The sequence below is a fragment of the Oryzias latipes genome, chromosome 10 (assembly GCF_053564925.1).
Source record: "Oryzias latipes strain Hd-rR chromosome 10, Olatipes_Hd-rR_3.1".
NCBI classification, from domain to species: domain Eukaryota; kingdom Metazoa; phylum Chordata; class Actinopteri; order Beloniformes; family Adrianichthyidae; genus Oryzias; species Oryzias latipes.
In genome coordinates this window covers 32199383-32220918 of record NC_136246.1, presented here as the reverse complement: position 1 = coordinate 32220918, position 21536 = coordinate 32199383, and the positions used below count along the sequence as shown (strand labels likewise).

The window sequence follows — 21536 nt, the reverse complement described above, 5'->3', positions numbered from 1 at the left end:
ATGTAGATTTCCTGGTACTGTGTTGTAAAATCATCTCCACATCCACGTCTGAGGAGCAGACGTCCGGTGGACAACAGCCGATGGATCCTGACTTCACCTCTACTCTGAAAGGATCCTCCTTCTGGTAAAGTGAGGATCCGGAGCAAACTCCTTTAAAATTGCATCAGAAAAGAGTTTGCTTTTTCATTTTCTGTCCACGTATCAAACTGAAGTTGATGCCGTTGGTCTGAAGCTAATGTTAAAGCATCAGTCAAACATTTCAGGGTGTCAGAGCAGGAAACTTTGCTTTCACGCCTGAACAAAAAGCCATAAAACTCTTTGTTGAGGAAAAAGATTTGCTGTGATGTTTTAATTTGCTGCCAGCACTCGTGTTTGTTCTGCAAACAGCTTCAAAGTCTCCTAATGAAGAGCAGCTTCAGATGGAGAAGGAACGGCGTGATGGAGGAATGGCGTCTCACGGAGGCGGAGCTTACAGAGGTTCTCCAGGAAGCGAGGGTCTCCGGGCTGAAAGCGGTCCAACTCGCTGAGGAGACGCGCGGAGACGTCCATCACCTCCTGGGTGTAGAGGAACATGCCGTCCAGACCGGCGGGAGGCGGCTTCATGCGGGAAGAGCACAAACACGGGCGAGCGTCAAAACACACTGAAGCAGTCGGACGTTTCAGCGCCTCCCGGTGCCAACGAGGGCCACGGTCAGGAGCCGTGATCCGAACACAGGAGGCGTCCGGAAACGAGGACCGCTGAGTTTCAGCAGCAAAAGGGGGAATAAAAACTCCCCACAGACAGAATGATGCTGCTGGTGTTTGAGGATCCATTCATTTTACAGATGTTTAACACTACAAGTCCCAGAACTTACTGGACCTCCTTTAGCCAAGAAGATGCCAGCCGGCTGGCTACTCTGTCAACTCAAACTGGCATCGTTTCATTTGTGAATGTGGCACCTACCTGAGGAATGTGCAGGGGAGTGTGGGGAGGGGGTGGTTGCTCGTTTGAATGGGGGAGAGAGGGCTGCTAAGTGAGGCGGACCAAACCATCCCTAAACTTCCTGTTGGAGCTTCAAAGAGAGTCGGCCAACTCTCATGTGGGTGCAAAGAAGGCACCAAAAGAAAAGAAAACTGCTTCAGCAACACACCCATCTGTGTGTTAAGAGTCGGTTCAAGAACGATGGTGCCGGTGTGTTGACTGTTACAGATACTCATGTGCCAAATGCAGAAGACAGATACCATGGGGAGTGAAATGTACTCACTGACATTTTTTCATTTGCAAATATGTGGAAAAATGTCTTTTTTGGGAGCATTCTTATAAATAAATCTCAGTGATGGAAAAACCCACGCGTGTGGATCTCTCCCTAAGACGGCAAAGTAAAAAACAAGGGATTTAGCACCTATGGTGCGCCTCATTTCCATGAGAAAAGCAGGGATTTAAGTCCCTGTGGGTTTTATATGTAGGAAAGCCAAACAGCTGCTCCTCAGGACTTCCAGTGGCAGAGAGACCCGAGGAATGAAGTAGAAGAACCCGTTTGCAGATTTCATTTTAGAAGCAGGTTGTCACTGAAACAACCAGACAATATTTCTGCTCCACTTCAACGTCAAGATCAAAGACTTATTAAGAAAAAGAGAAAAACTGATGTTTGAAGGATCTAAACTGGTTTCCGTAAAACAATAGAAACCCTGGTGGAAGGCGGCCGGTCCTCGCTGACAAAGATGCGGCTGTCCTCCAGCATCAGCGCTCCCACTCCTTTATCAGGAACAATCTGCAGTCTGACAGACAAAACAAAAACACCACTTTTCTGTCTCACACAGCAGCCATTCTTCTGCCCCCCTGCTCCTGTCTGGGACTCTCCACCTCCATTTTTTCCCCTCCGTTACCATTTTTTCCACATTTCATTTCTTGATTTCTCTCAACGCAGTTTAAGACATTTACTTTTCCAGAAGAAACGGCATGAAAATGAAAGGAAAATCAAAACGTTTCCCCGTTTCTTCCCCTTTAAACGGCGTCTTTTGTGGTTCCAGCTGACAGTAAAGAATTGCACTGCTGCGCTGCTTCATCATCAACAGCAGCAACTTCAACCTACAGCTCTGATTCAAGAAACTTCTTCTATCCTTCACCTCCATTCGAATGCATTTAAACATGAGAAGTGGACTGAGTGGCTCCTCCCCCCTGGCGTTCCCAACAGGAAGTACCCGCTGGCTCCAAGAAGCCAAAACCCCACAGACGTCTATAGAGACATAACCATAACTATTGGTCAGAAGAACTCCTCTAAAACACGTCTTAACATCTTGATTTTTTTTATTATATTTTTATTCAAGTTTCAAATTGACCAATCAGATGCCTCCATAGAAGTAGGTGGAGTCTGATGCCCCCCCCCACATCCAACGTTGAAAATGTTGGACAGATTCTGTGGCCTTCCAACAGGCCCACTCCTGATTGGAGAGAGTGGTTGCCATAGAAACCATGACTAAAACCAACCAATCAGTGCTGATTGCTGGTATCTGGCTCCAACATGACAAAAAAATAAAAATAAAAATAAAAGAGTTCTCTGATACAGTCAATAAATACAGAAACTCCACCGGATTCAATGATGGTTCTAGAAGAAGATAAGATTAACTAAAGTATTTATTTAATAATGAAATATAATATTATGTTTAAAATCACAGAATGAAACTTCCTGCTGCCGCTGAAGGAAATCTACGACTAGAAAAACCCGCCGACGTGTTAGAATCTGAAAGGATGAAGATCTTTCTGCAGTTTTAGACTAAACCTCATCATCCTCACATGGAGAAGACTGAACAGAGTAGAACCTTTACAGGAACCAAAAAGACTCCAAGAACTCATCCTGGAGCTCATGAACGAAGCAGCAGAAGAAGGTCAGACCTCACTGGACTCAGTTCAGGTCAGAGGTCACGATCCAACAGTCAGAAAGAGACTTTGGGACAAACGTGGATCCGTGGAGAGTTGAAGGAAAGACACAGCAGAGGAACATCTGGAAACAACTGGACTGATGTCCTGTTCCGACACAAGAGGAACTTTCTGGAAGGAAAACGTCCAGAGAGACGCAAACAGACCCCAACGACAATAATGACAGCAACACGGTGGCGGTAGTGTGATGGTGTGGACCTGCTTTAAGAATCTGATTGAATTCTGCTCTGTATGCTGTGATCCTGAAGGAGAAACTCTCCATCAGTCCTTTGAACTTCTACGGACATCAAATCACCACCAAGTGTCTAAAGACCACGGCCGACCGGAGACCCTCCTCGTACCTGTAGCTTCTGCAGGCTGCTCCTGATGGCCCCGGTGCTTAGCTCCAGCATTCTCAGGAAGCTCCTCTCCGACTGGACCAGCTCCTCGATGGACATCAGTTGGCGCTGAGCTTCCCTCTCTCTCGCTGCAGCTTTCTCTGCCTCCGATTTCCTTCTGGCCTCTTCTGCCAGCTCTTCCTCGGACACCAAGGCGTCTTCGGAAAAGCTGTCCTCCGAAGACCGTCTTGAACGTTGCGCTTGATTTACATCTAGAAGTTGGGAGGTCTCTTCTGAGCGGACCACCTCCTCAGCTGGAGCGTCCTGCTCCTCCTCCTTTTCCTCCTGCTGCTGCTCTGGGCCTCCATCCTTCTCCAACCGGATCTTCTGCCTCATCCCATTTCTCCTGGAGGACTTCTGTTTGGCTCCTATCGAACAGGGCGGGGCTGAGGCTGGGTTGGCCAGAGTCAGGGTCAAAGTGGGGGGCTGGAGTCTCCGGGGGACCTCCATGATGGAGATCACGGTCCAAGACGACACAACAACGCCTACTTTACAGCGTTAAATGAGGAGGACATCCACTAAAAAAAAAAAAAAAAAGTTACATTTAGCCTAATTTACAAAAGGAGTTTATGCAAATAATCACCCTGTGATTTAGAAGACCCCCCCCCACAGTTTCATTTAGCTCAACGGTTCACATTTTAAACCTTCATATAGTAAGGCCGCTTAAAATCCAAAGACTAAACAAACATCTTTTTTTCCTAATGATGCTCGAGGAAGAGGTGACGGGTCAAAACCCCCAGCAGGAGCTGGTACTTAAGGATTTTGTTTTTATTAAAGATGGTGGCCTTTTCCTGAGGTCAAAGGTCAACCAAACGTCGATTGTGGTTGTAGATTTGACCTGGTGTGTTGGCGATTTCATGAACATCCCCCAAATACACACTTTGGCACAACATGGCCACCCAGCCGTATAGGTCCAGTGGCCATCCCATAATAAATGTGTTCTGGTTTCATGAGTGGATTTTAAACTATTTTATTTGAAGTTTTGTTTCTTTTTTCTGGGTGCGTTTAAATTCTGGCGAGTTTTTGAGTTGGAGTTTTTTGTTCAGAAGTCCAGGAAGAGAGAAGATTTGTGGAAATAATCATCCGGTCCTTCAGTCCAGGACATAACTACTGTTTTCCTCGTGGACTCCACTGACGTTTACCGTCATTAACATGAGCGCCACAAATGCCAGAGAGCTCCTGCCAAAGCTTTTATTACATCTGCAGACTCAGCAAAAAAATGCCGCAAACACCCCTGAAAGAAAGTAGACCAACATGACATGACAGATTATTTTACCTTACTATTATACCACTAAATATTCTTTTCTACAAGAGCTGCTGGGCTTCAACGGAACATCTCCTTCCACTTGCCCCGCCCCTCTACGAGGTCACAGAGTCGTCTTTAAAAACTGTGTCAGAGGATCGACGTTTCCTCCACTTCTTCACACGGACGTTTCAGCAAGGACGTCCAAACGCGACGGCAGGACTCTGCAGCAGCAATGGCGTTCCCACGCCAACGCGAGGAACGTCTCCGTGTTCGAGAGACGCTCGCTTCAGCCATCGGCCTCGTTAAAAAAAAAGGAGACGGCTCAGATTGATCCTCTTTTACCGAACCTCCAACAGAAGCTTTAGGGGTCTAATCAGCATAGAATGGTGAGGGGTGGTGGGGTGGGGGTGGGGGGGTCAGTCAACTGTAACTTGAGACTCAGAAAATCTGAGAGACGATCAATAAAAGTCAACAGGAATCCTCTGGAATCAATGCAGCATTGTCTGAATTTTCTAAGAAAAAGCTGGAAAGTTTCTGTGCTTCTGCTGACGAATAGAAACACAAATAAACACAAATAAAAACACGAATAACTTCATCGCTTTACTTGTTGGTGCAACAAAAACGACCCAAAACAGTGAAGGTGGAGCTCTGCAGCCTGGAGGCTGAAAACATTTACTAAAATAAAAAACAAAAAGGTTTTACAAACTAAAATTAAATAAACTGGATTTTAGTCGGTTTCAAGTTCATTTAGATTTTAGTTTCTTTTTCTTTGAATGAACCTGGACTAACTTTTGTCTTCTTGGTAAAGACGCTACACCACAGCACAAGAACCACCGGGTGGTTTTAAAGCTCTCAACACTTAATTAACTCTTGAACTCATCACAGTCGAGTTTGGACGTGAAGTTCTAGTCGGTGACGGAGGAGTGCAGCGTCCGGCCCAAACCAAGTCAAGGACTCACTTCAACTCATCATTTTGTCTCTGAAAACCCGCTAAAGGAGAAAATCCGAGGTCAAACTGAAACAGAGACTCCTGCAGTGTCACCAAACCCTACCTTCTGCAGAGTCAGCAGCAGCAGCAGAACCTCCTGGTCCTGGCGGGTCCGGACCCAGTCTGGTGCTGGAAACACGAGCGCAGAAACGCTGGAAGTTTCCGCGCTGCGGTGGCCGCTGCAGCGCGTCAGTGTGCGCTCTCAAACATGTGCCAGGAAAAACAGGGGGGGGGATGGGGCCCGGAGGAGGGTGGAGGAGAAAGAGGAGGCGCACACGGACAGGACTGCAGCAGCTGTTCGGGGGGGGGGGGAGTGATGCTCACCAGCACAGGCGGGGCTTGGCCCAAAAAGTCCTCACTGGAGTTTCACCAGCCAATCAGAATGCACCATGGGAGACGGAGTCCTGCAGGGATTGAAGTTTTCCTCTCTGAAGACAAAAGCGTGAAAAGAAACAGACTTTTCAGAAACTTCACCTAAAATTTGAAGAGTTTCATTAAATTAAAACAATTATGTGAAAAGATTATTTAATAACCCACATGGAGCAGATCTCTACATTTGTGAGTAAAGAAGTTGACCTGAAAATAAAAATAAAAGTCTACACATGCCAATTTATTTTGAAAATTGGATTAGTTTACACTTCCTGTGCGTCATCCTTGATAAAAATCTTACAAAACGTAATTTTTTACAACATTGAATTGTCTTCCCAGCAGCTAATATCAAACCCAGAATCTGTTTTCAGGGAGTGAAACTAAAGATTTGAGCAGCAAAAATACGATCAGGGAGACATTTTCTTTTGAGAACTTGTGTTTGTTTAAAAGGAAAATCATATTTTTTAGTTTTACAAATGACAAAACTTTAAGAAAAGTGGACAAAGTCAAGCCTTCGACAAGCATCAAACCTGCTGGTTATTGATGTGCATCGTGGTCGTGTTTATTATCAGAGGTTTTCCATTCAAGTCTCATCTGAAAGACACCCAGAAGGTTTGGTTGTCTCAGCATCTACCTGGAGAAATTCCTAAATATGTCAACTGTTCTGCTCAGAGGGAGTGACATCACAGCTTCCTGGATTCCTCACAGACACATGGACAAAGCCTGTAGTCACATGACTTCTTGCTTTTGGCTCCACTTCCTGTTTCTGATGGGACTAAAGGCATAGGAACATTAATAATGGTTTTGGTTCTGATGGACACTCCTGTTCCCCACATCAGGCCGCAGAAGATGGTCGAATCCAGGCGGTAAAGGTTTGTTTGTTGATCTGCTTCATGGATGACGGTTCATGAACTAAGTCCATACGAACCCGGATTGACCGTAAATCTGATGGCTCTAGAGTTGGCATCGTTTGAATTACAGAAACCGTTCAAACGTTTTACACAGTTAACGACATTTAAGCTAGTTTGCAAGAGGAGAGAAGCAGCTTTGTGCCGATAACCAACACTTTCCATCATTAAAGGGCCCATATTGTGCCATTCTAAGCCTTTCAGAGTAAACACCATCTAGTATATGGATAATGTATTACCTTTGGTACACTAAAGATAGAATTCTTTATGAAATATTGAGTTATTTTTGCAGCTACTTTTAATACCCGCAAAGAAGACGACTCGATCTCTGAGGCTCCGCCTTTTTCTCCTTGTGGGTGCCGCCCCTTTAATGACGTCATCCTAGAGTCGACCTCATCAGCGTGTCTGCAACAACATCCGAACATTTGCAGAGACGGCTGTGCAGATTTCGTTTAGCGGTAAAGCATTTAGCCGATCACCGCCAGCTCCATGGAGAAAGTGGGCGTGTGTGTTTTAGCCTGGGGGAGGGGCTGACTCTTCCTGGAAGGGGCTGTTCTCACTTTGTGATGTCACAATGTGAGAACCCAGTCATTTTTATGGGTTGGGAGTGGCTGGAGCGCAGGTTTTTAGAGGAATACTCAGATGTGTGAGTGGATCAAAATACCGCTTTAGGGTTGTTTTTGGTGAGGAATGTACATTATAATAATACACTTAAAACAGTTGACTTGACATGATTCAGGCCCTTCAAGTGTCCTTCGTCCGTGTCAGAATTCATTAGAATCAGGTGAATCGCGTAATCGATGGAAAAGAGTGTGGGTTATTTGGCATTTCCGGTGTTCAGCGGTTAAAACTGGCAACAGTTCAACTGGCCAGGAGTCTGCTGAAAACTCAGGAACCACCGTGACCTCTGTGCTTTTTATAAACTATTCATGGTTAGGAACTCAATGACAGGAGACTGAGGGAAAAAAATGTGCTTGAAAATAAAAACCACGCTGCTCCGTACCACGACTTCAGATGAAAGAATCATAAATTTAACCACGAAGCCTTAAAACGTCAGAAAATGAATGAATAAAGTAGGCCTGCAGAATATACCGCAAATTTATCGTTATCGCAAGATCAAGCTGTGCAATATGCATATCGCAAAACACAGCAAAAAATGTAATAAATGGTTACCTTAAATGTGCTAAAACAATCTTATGGCAGCTTAAATTATTTAACGAATCAAATAAATCCCTTTATGCATTTGACCAATCGGATAGAGCCTTTAGCGTTGTTGACCAATCAGATGGAGCCCTTTTATGTTAGATGTTCCCTCCTATGTCAACAAGGGTCATTTAGAGTACAATTCTTAAACTGTTGCAATAAAATGGGAGTGATGTTTTTGGTTGTTTCGCTATTTGTTTATATACCGCAAATTATATCGTTATCGCAATATTAATCCCTCATATCGCAAGTTTTCCTCATATCGTGCAGCCCTAGAATAAAGAAATTGCATCAAATCTAAAATACGGTCTTAAGAATGCGAGTTTTGACAAAACTGGAGCTAAAATGAGCACATGATCAATTCCCTTAAGTCAGCTAATATTTCTGCAGAGGAAACATCCGCCTCTCAGTTTTCTCTGAAGTCACTTTGACTCAACAAAAGCAAAAAACATTTCCCAATACCTGAACGTCTCAACTTAGACAAACTTCTTCCTGCTTAACGTGCATCTAAAAACGCCGCTGAAACAGCATTTTTTTAATCCTCGTGAAAATTCAGTCAGGTCACATTTTTACTGACGATCACGTCAGGAGGGCGCCGGTCTGAGACAATGACGGTATTCACAGCCGTCGGACCGGATGGGTCTGGAATGAAGGCTTCAGCAGATCGGCATGTCGGGCAGGAATGCTGCAGGACGGCAGTCGTCAGCTGATCTATGACAAACTGACTGATAAAAGGTGAGCAAAGGAAAACAAAGGAACTTAGAGCGAACAGGCCTCAGAAAACTACAAATCAGTGATCAACTTCTGAGAGCAAAGTGACCGTGATCGCTTTGTCTGACAGGGATTCCTGAGGCGGCAGGAACGGCGTGAAGCCACGAAAACAAACCACCGTCTGAAGGTGGTCATGACGCGTCTCACAGGTGACAGAGCAGCTCAACGGGATCAACCTGGAACCACGGCTGGCTTTGATCTGGAGACGTGACGCCACGAGTTTCTGCTTACAGATTTTCAAAATAAAACGCAGCACTTGAGGAAGGCCGATATCGTCTTGAGCTGCAGCAGGACGGCTCAGAGGGACAACTTTCTGATCTGGATGTGGAAATCTGTGGTCTGAAGATGACAGAGGCGGTAGATGAGACGTGGATCATGGCGCTGCAGCAGCAAAGAAAGAAAGAAGGAATCCGTTCAGACTAGACGAGTTTCTGAGATCAGGAGTGTGAAATGAGTCTTCAGGCAAACATGCAGCTGTTCTATTTCTAACATTTTCTTCTGTCTTTGACCCTCACGGTCACAGGAAGCACTTCGCTTCAGTGGCTGGCGTTTCCGTCAGAACATGAGCGCAGAGGAGGAACCCGTTTATTGACTCGGCTAAAAAGCTTGAGCAAACATCTGCAGCACTTTGTCCTCAAGGGATCAGACGGACTGTAATCTTTTAAGGTGGTCTGAGGCAACAGCTTTCCAGGAAGGCACAAGTTTCATCTGTTCTGCTTTTTCTTTTAGCTGCATTTGATGCAGCGGAAATGTTTGAGAAATTACAGGATGTTGGTGAAAAGAAAAAAAAAAGTGACAAAGTTTGGTGCTAAAAGGAAGTTCTTGCTGAGTTGATGTTTGGATGAAACCATTTAATCCTTTCATCCTTTAAAAAATTTAAATAAAAACACATGGATTCAAACCAGACCTCTAGATTCATTCTTAAAAATATTTCAGGTTGTTCCTTATTTCAGTAAAAGCCAAAAGTAGTTCTTTTGATTTTTAAATCTCTTCCATCCTTCTGGGGGAAATTAAAACTCCTGCCGAAGGCTTTTTCCTCTGGCTCTGCTTTGCCATCATCTGTGGTTGCCATGCCAACATAGAGCAGGAATCAGAGCATCGCTAAGATCAGAAACAGGGAAAGGAAAAAAAAGAAAAAGCGCCGTCACATCCAACCCAAACCCCACAGCGAGAGAAAATGTGGATTTTTTTTTTTGGGGGGGGGGGGGGGGGGGGTCAAAACTGAATCTGCGATTCGGTTGCTATGGGGCAAAATTCCACATCATCCTCATGTTTTGCTGAAGCAGCCATCAGTCAAGACCCAGACCTTCTTCTCTAAACATCTCCAGACGAACATGTAGGACTTCCAGCAGGGAAAACACAAAAGACCCCCCCCCCAACCGATGGGGGGAATGGAGAATAAAATCAGTGGGAATCAAAGTGAATGGGACCAGGTTTGACTTGGTGACTAGACGTCTGATGGTTCTACTGTGCAGAACCACGTTGCTAACGGCAACCAAAGAGCTGCGGGTTTGATTAAAAAAAACTGTTTTTTAAAACGACAATAATAAAAAGGGGGGAACATTAGTCAGAAGTGATTTAAGAATCCTTAAACTTTAACATATTTGTGAGAAACAAACATTAATTAAGCAATTAAACAACAACATTAATTACGTAATACATCTTTGTCATGTGCTTCATTGTTAGGATTCTTCGTTCTGTCTGATAAAGTTATGAACCGGATAAAGATAAATCATGTATTGGTTACGGTAGAACAGGGTGGGATTAGATACATTCACTTCTATAATCCCTTTCAAGCAATCTTTGATTTTATGTCTAATTATCGTAAGTTCTATTCGTCATTGTATGAATGTATAACTGATGATTGTAATGTTTTTGCGTATATTCTTCCTTGATAGCTTGAAATAGACCATTAAAAAAAACATAAGTTTCTCTAAAGATAAAAAAAAACTTAAGTTTTGATTTAAATCTTATACCTTCTGGTTGATTCTGCTTTCTTGTATAATTTGACTCAATGGGAATATTAGGTTTCCAAACATTTTTCGGTTACTCAGGGGGTGATTGGGGGGGGGGGGGGGGGGGGTCTTCCGTTTCTTGGAGCCCCAGAAACGGCTTTAAACGCTCCTGCTAAAAATGAGCCAACATCTAAAAGAGCCTAAAAGTCCAAATAAAATAAAAAAAGCATTCAACCTGTTTAACATGAAGACTGGAGCATCAAGGTGTCCTTAAATTCATCCCTGGAGCCAAACTCGGAGCTGTTCGGACATTTCCGGCCACATTCCCGATAAATGCCGATAAAAAGAAAGGGGTGATAAATCCTGAAGGCTTCCACGCAGCTTTTCTTTCACGCACAGTTCCTTCTGACGGTGAAACGCACCGGAAACACGAGCGGAATAAATAAATCCTTGTTTCTCCGTTTCAGTTCAGGTCTGTGACGGCGGCGCGTGCGCGGTCCGATCCAACAAATGAAGCTCTGTTTGAAGATGAGATGATTAAAAAATGACAAAGTCCTACCATCATGCTGGTGTCCTCCCATCTTCTCCTGCCGCCACGCTCCGGGGCTCCTCACGGTCTGACACGCTCACCTGTTGACGTTCCAGCTGCCTTCATCACACCTGAACGTGACCGCCGCCTGCTGCTTTTATTCTGAAAGGCACCCGAGCGCCCCGGCTTCAAAATAAAAGCTTTGAAACCTCGGGTCTGTCAGTCGGCTGGAAGTCGAGATCCTCGTTCATTCTTCTGTTCTCCAGTAAAGCACGTGGTTTGACATAGGCTGAGGAAATCAAACAGATGAAACTTAAAACAATGTCCAAACATAAAGGAGACTAACAGAAAATAAAGAAATACGATTATTAATAACCATATTTTAACATAAATAAACTTTAATTTATCTGTAGATATTGTGGAGGTGTTGGGAATAAGATTTAGATGGAACCATATGAGAGTTTATACATGACAAATGTGTGTCAAATGTCACCAGGGGATGGTTGGGGTCGCGAGACGACCCAGAGGCGAGGTCTATGGCCAATGACGGGAGCATTTTAAACACGAGTTCAGTCATTTGGGACTCAAATCCAGATGAAGTTGTCATGTTTGGTGGAGGATTTAAATAAGGCTTCATTAAGGAAGTCAAAATTAATCACCTTCAGACATCCATAATTAGATAAAAAAAACTAAAGTGATTGTTTCTCAATCGATGAGTTTTCTTTACCACATGAAGTTCATAGGAATTTAGTTGACACATTTGAATCATTTTTGAAGAAAATCACAGGAAGCAGATTTGTCAGAAAATGATTTCATTTTTGTCAGGGTGGGATTAGAGATTAATAAATGTCTCCCATAAATCCATGAATACATTTAATTTTAAATTCTTATAAAGTTAAAAACCCAGATATTGAATTTATTATTGGATTGGTAAAAGTTCACTTTTTAGGAAGTTTCAGCTTCTGGTGCAGTTTTCCTCCAAGTCTTCAGGGGGCGCTGTACCAATCTGTAACTACGTCATAGGTCAAAGGGTATGGGTTGTCCGCCGCATGTTCATGTTGTGGATTTTCTGCACAGACGTAGATGCCGCACGTTTTAGCCGGAATATTGATTTATTGAAGATTTTCTTTGTTTTCAAGATGCCGCGTTTGGTCCGATAATTAGAACATCGCTTTTACACGTCACGCCCTTTTCTCCCTTAGCGGTAAGCTAACACTTCCATTTTCGGACAGTTAAAATTAATGTAAAAATCTTTGGTGTAAACATTTTGCTTCCTAGTCGTGTTTTTTAGTCTTTTATGTTGAGTTTTCCAACTCATGGTGGTTCTTCTGTCTGTAAAAACTCAAAGTTTGTGCAAGTAATGCATAAACGACATCAGCTAAATGCAACTGCTGCGTTTACTGACAGAGAAAAACTGCAGGAAAAGTGAGTTTTTAGACTCCTGCGGCGTTGCCAGCAAGTTTCTTACCTGTAAATGTGTTTCCAGATTTCTGCAGAACTTTTTCTTGTTTCTGTTCATCTTTAGTTTTTTTTTTAGGCAGAGATGAGGAACCTGAAGCTGCTGAAGAGCCTCCAGAGCTCCGATCTGGAGGCTCTGGGCTCCCCTCAGTGGGTCTGCGTCCGGGCCGACTCCGGCTCCCTGCTGATCACCTCCCAGTTCTCCATCGTAGAGTTCGACCCCCGCTCTGGACAGGTGCACCACCCATAAACCTGTGAATCTTCAGGGTCACTCAAGGACTTGAATCCAATCCCATTTTGGGAAGAGAAACAATAGTTTGTGTGATATTTTCAAAGAAATGGGTAAAAATGTTGGTGCAGTAGAACGCCGATGATCAGCTGACTAACCACCCTCTCCAGGTCTTGGGCGAAGCGTCCCTGACCGCAGACAGGTTCCTCCCCGAGGACGGCAGCGGGGCGGTGGTGGGGCTGCAGGACCTGGCGGATTTGGAGTCCGCCTGTTTGGCCACAGCGAGCGGAGACGTGCTTCTCTTCAACCTCAACACCTGCCAGGTGTGTAGAGGATCAGCGGGTTTGATTCCCTCACGCCGACATCCTACATTCAAAAAGTTATCTCTGTTTCTTGTGGATCGTCTGTTAGATCTTTGTTTTCCTGGAGATAGTTTGGCGTTTTGGGGGTCTGAAAGTTTGTACAGGAGACTGACCTGCTGGCCCCCCCTTCTTCTTCTTCTTCTTCAGCTGGAGTGCGTTGGCAGCGTGGACAGTGGCCTCACCGCCATGAGCTGGAGTCCTGACGAGGAGCTGGTTCTTCTCACCACAGGTCAGCAGGTCGAGTCGGAGGGATTCTGTGGAACAGAGACGTCTAGAAACGTCGGCGTCTGCTGTAACCGCAGTTTTCGTCTGCAGGTCAGGAAACCGTCGTCATGATGACCAAAGACTTTGAGCCGATCACAGAGGTGGGAATCCACCAGGACGACTTTGGTGAAGGTACGTTCTCCAGATGGTTTAATCTGGAAGGTTGGTCTCTGAGAGAAAAAACCCGTGGTTGATGTGTCCCGCTGGCTGTGCAGGGAAGTTCATCACGGTGGGATGGGGGAAGAAAGAGACGCAGTTTCACGGCTCGGAGGGGAAGAAGGCGGCGCAGAGGAAGATCCAGGTCCACCAAGACGTTCTTAAACTTCAGGAAACCAGAAAAAAAAAAAATCAGATGGCGCTCATTGACCTTTGGCCCAATGCAGGAGGTGGAGCCAGCGGTTGCCTGGGACGACCGCAGACCGCGAGTCACGTGGCGAGGAGATGGTCAGCTCTTCGCCGTCAGCGCCATCTGCCCTCAGACGGGAGCCAGGAAGGTCCGGATCTGGAGCCGGGAGGGGGTCCTGCAGGCCACCAGCGAGCTCATCAACGGGCTGGAGCAGGCGCTCTGCTGGAAGTGAGAACGTCTCTGTTGGTTCCCGCTTACAGGGGAGGGGCATCGGATCTGACGGGGTTCGGTTCTACGGAGTCTCTGAGACAGCCGTAGATCCTGGAGGAGGTTCTCCTGATCCCGGTGCTGGAATTCTTCCTGGATGAAGAGTCAGAAAAATCTGAAATGAGAGAAACATTTGTGCAAAAGTGGAACCAAGAACTCAAAGTCGCTTCGTTTCAAACAGTTCCTGCCCTGAAGGTCATTCCCAGTCAGAACCGTCGTCGGTCGGGCTCCGTGTTCTGGTAAATCGGAGCTTCGGGTCGCTGGGAGGAACGCGGTTCAGTGACTCCTGTGGTTCTGGTGTTTCAGGCCGTCCGGCAGCCTCCTCACCAGCTCGCAGCGCCAGCCCAACAAACACAGCGTGGTGTTCCTGGAGAAGAACGGACTTCTGCACGGAGACTTCACTCTGCCTTTCGCCAAAGACCGAGTCAAGGCACGCCGGCCGCCGCCCCCCATCCGCTCGCCGTGTGGCTGCGACCCGCGCTGACGCCGCTGTTCCTCGTGTTTCAGGTGAAGGAGCTGCTGTGGAACGGCGACTCCACTGTCCTGGGCGTCTGGTTGGAGGACGTGACCGCCGAGGGCGGCGGCGGCGGCAGCAGCTACAGTGAGTTGAGAGGGAACAGAAGCTTCTCTTGTAAACCCGAAGTTGTCCTCAGACCTCAGTTCTGCCTCCAGTCCAGCTCTGGACGGTGGGGAACTACCACTGGTACCTCAAGCAGAGCCTGGACTTTGGCAGAGACCCCCAGAAGGCTCCGGCCTCTGTGTGCTGGGATCCAGAGCGCCCCCTACGGCTCCACGTGGTGACGCGCAGCTGGACCTGCATCACTTACGACTGGAGCTGGACGACCGATCGGAGCGCCGGATCAGACGCCACCGACAACGCCAACGTGGCCGTAATTGACGGAGGTGAGCACCGATCAGACGGTCCTATCAGAAACGATCCAAACTTTACTAACACCCCACCCCCACCCCTCCAGATAGAATCCTGGTGACGACCTTCAGGCAGACCGTGGTCCCCCCCCCCATGAGCTCATTCCAGCTCCAGTCAACGTCCAACATCAACCAGGTGGCCTTCCTGTGTCGACCTGGAGGGTTTAATCAGCTGGCGGCGCTCACGTCTGACGGACAGGTCTGCCTCTACACCCCAGGTACCCCCTCCCATCTTTCTACTATTTAATGAGCAGATCACGAGTCATTTTTGGGGGATCAATAAAGATTCTCCCCGGTTCAGATGCAGGTGAAGCAGCAGACGGATCTGCAGACGGCTTCCGGGTGGCGTCCCGGCCTCTCGTGCTGCACAAAACCCTCAGGTGAACTCGCATGAACCCTCTTTGTGTGTTTTCGGCTGTGCGGGTGTTAAACCCTCCTCTTCATTTTCAGACTTGCGGTCGATGAGCCCGCCCCTCTGGCGCTGCGGCAGCTGCTGTGGCTCCAGGATGAGCTGTTTGCGTGCGTCACTGCTGGTCTGCTGCCGGGCTCCTCCGCCCTGCTGCTGCTGCGCCCCGAGGGCGACGCCCTGGCTGTCAGGTCAGCCGGCCGAGGCCCCCGCTTCCCCGCCAACCGCTCAGCTGTAGCGCTGCAGAGGACGGATGGTTTTCTCCGAGTTCAGTAGTGTTTTTGTGGTGCAGGGCGCGGGTGGAGGTGGAGGGCGTGGTGGTCGGCGTGACTCACTGCCCGCAGACGGGAACCGTGGCTCTGCAGCTGCAGGACGGACGGATCCGGAGGCTCCTCTGGGGTCAGAAAACTCTTCCAGCTGCATGTGAAACGTGTCTGCCGGAGCTGACCTTCAGCGTCTGCGTGCAGGTGGGGCGGAGCCGTCCGTGGAGGAGTGGCGGGATTCCAGCGGTTGCAGCATCGACTTCCCTGCTTCCTGCGCTCAAACGGCGCTGTGCCGCATCGGCAGAGAGGTACGCACGCCGTAACAGCGAAGACCCTTCAGGAAGTTCTCGTACCTTCATCGTCACTCACCTGTTCTCTGCAGGAACAGCTGCTCGGCCTCTCAGATAGATCTCACCTGTATGCCGGGGACACGGAGGTTTGATGCCGGCTCTCTCACTGTTGGCAGTGGCGGCGTGGGGTCCTCTGAGATCGTGTCTGCTTCTCCACAGCTGGCCTCCAACGTTTCTTCCTTCGCCGTCTGCAACGACTTCCTGCTCCTCACCACGCACTCGCACTGCTGCCGCTGCCTGCGTCTGAGCGCGCTCACGCTCAAAGGTGAGCCTCGCTGCAGCGCTCCTGCCTCCCTGTGGTTGATGGATGTAGCTTTGAATGACCTTTGACCTCTCAGGGCTGCAGGCAGCTCTGGCCTCGGATGGAGATCAGAACGATGAGACGTTCAGGCGAGTGGAGCGAGGATCCAGGATCGTGACCGTGGTTCCTCAGGACACCAGAGTCATCCTGCAGGTGGACTGAACCCGACAGAAACACGTTGACCTCTAGACCGGCGTCCACTGCAGCACAGACTCGATCATAGACTGTCTAATTGGATTGAAAAACCTTCTGCCACGTCTGTGAGAACAGTGTGCAGCAGAACAGTACAGATGTCTGCAGGATCCAACCAAGAACGTAAAAAGGCTGCACTGAAACAATCAGGATGTTCAGTCAACTATTTAAATCATAGGACTGCAACCTGAGGGGCCCAGGACCCACCAGGGCCCCAGGACCCACCAGGGCCCCAGGACCCACCAGGGGCACATTAACTCCTCAGTTCCAGCTTTTTCTCAGCTCCCTTGTTGCTCTTTTACACACTCGTTGTGGCTCTCTTTCCCCTTCCTTTGTGGCACTTTAACCCCATAGTTGGAGCTCTTTTACCCCCTTGTTGTTGCTCTTTTACCCCGTCGTTGTGACCTTTTTTCCGCCTTTATCTTGGCTAAATGAAAATAACTTTCTAAATTCTAAATCAGCAGGCCGTGTGTGATTTATAAATCCTGTAGAATCCACAGGTTTCAGACTAAATGTAGTGAAAAAGTTTGATCTCTGTTTATTATCAGAACAGGTTTAATGAAGAAAAGCGCTAAAATGTGTGTTTTTCCACACTAGACATTATTTGTGTTGGACCCTAAACCATGTTAATGCAGCAGCAGTCAGAACAAAAATGCTGGTTTTGACTTTTGTTGTTTAGAACATTTTCATTTAATACATTCGCTGCACCAGGATGATTTGTGGAAAATGTCTGTTATTTTCCTATTTCTGTGTTTTTGATTCAACTATTAAATAAAAGGTTTTTTGTTTAACGTGACAGAACTGGAGCGTTTAGGGGAACAGATTAACGTTCTCATTTAAACGTGCAGATGCCTCGAGGAAACCTGGAGAGCATCCATCACAGAGCTCTGGTTCTGGCTCAGATCAGGAAGTGGCTGGACGGGTGAGGTTCTTGTCCTTAATCCTCAGCAGATTCTGAGGAATCTCTGGGAGTTTGAACGTGTCTCTGCTGCAGGTTGAGGTTCCGAGAGGCGTTTGAGTGCATGAGGAAGCTGAGGATCAACCTGAACCTCATGTATGATCATAACCCAAAGGTACGGAGTCTGAAGCTTTCTGCTCACCGCCTCTCCTGCAGACTGATCCTGAACCGTCTCTGCAGGTTTTCCTGGAGAACGTGGAGACCTTCATCACGCAGCTGGACTCCATCAGCCACATCAACCTCTTCCTCACTGAGCTGAAGTGAGCTCCTGCCGAAGTCCCAGAACCCCCTTCTCTCCTCAAACTTTGTTCAAATCTCCCTGTTTACGTCTGAACAGAGAGGAAGACACAACCAGCAGCATGTACCCGCCCCCTGAAGGCGGCCCGGTCCAGACCTCCAGTGGGTCTGGACCCAAGAAGGTGGACGTCGTTAGTGAGGCTTTACTGAAGGCCATGGAGTCGATGGATCCACACAAGTCTGTGACTGTCCTGCTTCAGCCTGGTTTCTGTTTGACGCAGCTCAGAACCATCACCTTCCTCTTCTGTCCAGGTTCTGTCTGTCCATTCTGACCGCTCACGTGAAGAAGAGCGTCCCCGAGCTGGAGGTCGCTCTGCAGAAGGTCCACGAGCTGCGAGGTGGGAGGGCAAACACAGCAGCAGATCCATCTGTGGGAGAACCGCCGCAGCTCCCCTCTGGGTTTACCGGGGCGCCTCATCACAGATTGTGTGTCTGCAGTTAACCCTCCTGGAGCTCCGGGCGCCGTCGGTGCAGAAGAAGCTTTGAAGTACCTCCTCTTCCTCGTCAACGTCAACGATCTGTACGAACACTCTCTGGGAACGTACGACTTTGATCTGGTTCTCATGGTGGCAGAGAAATCTCAGAAGGTGAGTAGGGAGAGCGGCTCCTCCATCTCCGTTTCTGGTAGGTGTCCCACTTAAAAAGATGGGAGGAGCTCAGATTGATCCGTTTCTCCTCCGGATCCCTGCAGGACCCTAAAGAGTACCTCCCGTTCCTGAACAAACTGAAGAGCCTGGAGCCCCACTACCAGCGCTACACCATCGACAGACACCTGAAGCGCTACAGGAAGGCCTTGCTTCACCTCAGCAAGTGCGGTCAGTCATTTCACTGGTGAGCGTGAGGACCAGGGCGCCTGAACGGCGACTGTAAGCGGGTTTCTGCTGCCCTCAGGAGAGCAGCACTTCCCTGAAGTCCTGCAGCTGGTGACGGAGCAGCAGCTCTACGGCGAAGCTCTGCGTCTGTTCGCCGCTCACAGTCCTCAGCACAAGGTAGGGACGGCCGCTCTGCCGGAGCTCGCAGCGCCTGAACCTCGGTGACGCTCGCCTCTCGACTCGCAGGCTCTGACAGGCGCCTACGCCGAGTACCTGGTGGAGCAGCAGCAGGCGGAGCAGGCCGGCCTGTTGCTATGGCGATGTGGGGAGCTGGTCAGAGCCCTGCAGGCGTTCACCAGCAGCTCCAGCTGGAGAAACGCCATCTGCGTGGCCCAGGAGATACCGCTGCCGCCCGACCAGCTGGCTCTGCTGGCCAGGGACCTGGCAGGTAACCACGGCAACGGGAGGTCAGGCCAACCGTTAACGGGACAATGAGCCGACGGTTTGCGGTTTGTCCCCGCAGAGAAGCTGACTGAACAGAGGCGCTACTCAGAGGCTGCTCTGCTGCTGGACCAGTACGCCAAAGTGAGCCCACCTTCTGACTCCCGTTCCCGCCCGGTTGTTCCGCCGGCTCTGATCGTTTCTGTCTGACAGGACTGCGAGGAGGCCATCTTGGCGCTGATCACCGGGGCGGCGTGGGAGGAGGCGCTCAGGCTGGTTGGTACTTTCTCCAAGCTTTTAGGGGCGAACGTTTGACCCAAACAAAGACGTCTGACGAGCGATTCTCTCAGGTTCACGTGCACAACAGGCAGGACATCACCGAAACCAACCTGAAGCCGGCGCTGCTGGAAGGTGAGACCGCGGGGTCACATGACCACACACACAGGAAGGGTCGGAATGAAGAGCGCCGCTTGTGTTTCAGCGTTCAGCAGTCAGACGGCCTTTCTGGAGACTCAGACGGTGACGTTCGTGCGCCACAGGAGCCGGCTGGCCGTCGTCCGCAAGCAGAAGGAGAAGGCCAGGCTGGAGATGCTCGGTGAGGCGCTGGCTTCACGCTGCCGCACAGCTCCATGCCAACACGAAACCATGTACAATCGTCCACAGGAGGTCAAAATCCAGGCGTCTGGGCTTAAAACAAAAGACAGGTTTCCTCTGGAAATACAACCCTTCATCCCAGATCACTTAGATCTCATGTGATTCACATGACAAACCTAAACAGGAACGTCTTCAAAAGTTTTTCTTTCCTCATTCCAGCTTTCTGTCAAAGTTAATCAAACTCGTCTCCGTTTCCAAACCCAACAGAATGAATCCGCCCCGTTTCAAACTCATGAGTAAAAGTCCAGAAGAACTTTTTGGACTTTCTTTTGGTTTTTAGTTTTTCACCACCAGGTGTCCTCGTTACCCCGTTTTCTGTTTTAGCCGTCAACTGATTTGCTGCAACTTTAAAGGCTGGAAATTCATTCCAAAGTTCGACATCAGTTCAGGTTTTATTCAAAACCTTTTTCTGTTTTTGGGGATCTGAAAAAAAAAAGTGTTTAACAATGACGATTGAATTTTATTTATAACATTAAAAAGGTTGGAAATAACAGGATTTACTTAAAAAGAAAATGGATTTAATGGATCACTGTCTTTTTTTTTTTTAAACCAGCTGTTGCGAGGCTAATATTCTGCCTTCTTCATCAGATGAAGACGGTCCAGACTGTCCAGAAGCAGAGCTGTACTCTGAAGCCAGCAGCGTGATGACGGCCTCCAAATACTCGCAGAGCAACTCCCGCATTTCTTCGTAAGGAAAACGAGAAAAGCAGAAACGTCCCTTCAGTCGATGGTTTCGTCATTCGTGTGCTCGCCGCCCGCAGGAGGTCATCAAAGAACCGCCGCAAAGCAGAGAGGAAGAAGCTGAGTCTGAAGGAAGGAAGCCCGACGGAGGACAGAGCGCTGATGTACGCCCTGAGCGAGATCATCACCACCGTGGACAAGATGAGGGGTAAACCGCCAACCAGCAGCTGCTCAGCTCCAGTCCGACCAGTCTGATTTTTTTTCACTCTTTCTTGGTGTTTAAGATAAATTCAGCTTCAAATATAAAACTTTTAGCTCTTCAGAAACTCAGATACTAAATGACCATAAAAGAGCCAAAAAAAACTTGTTTTTTTATGCTTCTTCCTGTTTGCCACATCTTTTCTTCTGCTTATTTAGGATTTTTGGGGACATTAATGTGATCCTATTTAATACTTTTCATCTGTGCTTGGCTAAAGCAGGTTTCAGCTCTCAGAGGAAATGTCTTTTTTTTATTTTGCTCCTCAGAGGAGGTCCACTGCCTGCTGAAGGCGCTGGTTCTGTTCCACTTTGACAAACAGGCCCAGAAGCTGCAGCTGGCCTTCGGCGAAGCTCTGCAGACGATGGAGGCGGCGGTTCCGGAGGTGTGGCCCGAGGGCGTGCAGACCAGCCACGCCCCGGTAAGCAGAGCTCTCTCTCACCGAGCCACGGCCCGGCTCCCTTTAAAAGGTTCACGCAGCCAATCAGACGCCTGCACTCCCACTCCTCAGGTAACCGGGCCGAACTCCACTGCAAACAGCATCACGGCCTCCTTCCAGCAGCAGAAACCGTCAGCTGCACCGACAGGTGACAAACTGTAACGACAGGTTTGAATCCCAGAGCTGCTGCAGGTAAAAACCTCTTCCTCTGTTCCTGCAGATCCTGAAGTTCCTGCAGCTCCGAAGATGAGAAGTGGAGTCAAGTGGAAGCTGGTTGTTCTAAACTGACTAAACGTCTTTTTCTAAACTGTAAGGAGGAGTTCTAAAAATGTAATAAAGTTTTGTTTTGAATACGGCTTCAGTGAATTTC

General features: G+C 48.1%; 2 protein-coding genes across 8 annotated transcripts in view; one reads left to right on the top strand and one right to left on the bottom strand.

The window, feature by feature from the left end:
• arhgef37 (Rho guanine nucleotide exchange factor (GEF) 37) overlaps positions 1 to 11426 on the bottom strand; it is a 28858-nt gene extending 17432 nt beyond the window's left edge. The window contains exons 1-5 of one of the 5 annotated variants that reach the window (XM_011480557.4): positions 11294 to 11426; positions 5853 to 5956; positions 5593 to 5657; positions 3259 to 3812; positions 474 to 597 (exon numbers count right to left, since the gene is read on the bottom strand). In XM_011480557.4, the coding sequence (XP_011478859.1) occupies positions 474 to 597; positions 3259 to 3744 (610 nt within the window). In that variant the 5' untranslated portion in view covers positions 3745 to 3812; positions 5593 to 5657; positions 5853 to 5956; positions 11294 to 11426. Of the gene's footprint in view, positions 1 to 473; positions 598 to 3258; positions 3813 to 5592; positions 5760 to 5852; positions 5986 to 11293 lie in introns of those variants that run through there. The other 4 variants (XM_078954422.1, XM_078954423.1, XM_023959398.2 and 1 more) reach the window with 4 other exon arrangements.
• An 856-nt stretch (positions 11427 to 12282) lies between these two features.
• On the top strand, positions 12283 to 21517 carry elp1 (elongator acetyltransferase complex subunit 1). 3 transcript variants are annotated; one of them, XM_078954419.1, is made up of 37 exons: positions 12328 to 12467; positions 12612 to 12688; positions 12789 to 12956; positions 13121 to 13273; positions 13460 to 13541; positions 13628 to 13708; positions 13792 to 13877; positions 13960 to 14150; positions 14496 to 14619; positions 14697 to 14790; positions 14862 to 15092; positions 15164 to 15334; positions 15418 to 15496; positions 15567 to 15713; positions 15815 to 15921; positions 15990 to 16093; positions 16168 to 16221; positions 16295 to 16400; positions 16474 to 16589; positions 17477 to 17550; positions 17623 to 17701; positions 17767 to 17846; positions 17924 to 18061; positions 18136 to 18221; positions 18322 to 18470; positions 18575 to 18698; positions 18775 to 18872; positions 18942 to 19143; positions 19219 to 19280; positions 19350 to 19412; positions 19487 to 19547; positions 19618 to 19731; positions 20379 to 20478; positions 20552 to 20679; positions 20997 to 21148; positions 21239 to 21314; positions 21387 to 21517. In XM_078954419.1, the coding sequence occupies exons 3-37, from the start codon at positions 12807 to 12809 to the stop codon at positions 21452 to 21454; spliced, it is 3930 nt and encodes a 1309-aa protein (XP_078810545.1). In that variant the 5' UTR covers positions 12328 to 12467; positions 12612 to 12688; positions 12789 to 12806; the 3' UTR covers positions 21455 to 21517. The 3 variants fall into 3 exon arrangements, with proteins under 3 accessions (XP_078810546.1, XP_023815160.1, XP_078810545.1); XM_078954420.1 differs by lacking the exon at positions 12612 to 12688 and having other exon boundaries at positions 12283 to 12467; positions 12801 to 12956; positions 20555 to 20679; XM_023959392.2 differs by lacking the exon at positions 12612 to 12688 and having other exon boundaries at positions 12283 to 12467; positions 12801 to 12956.
• The last annotated feature ends 19 nt before the right edge of the window (positions 21518 to 21536 follow it).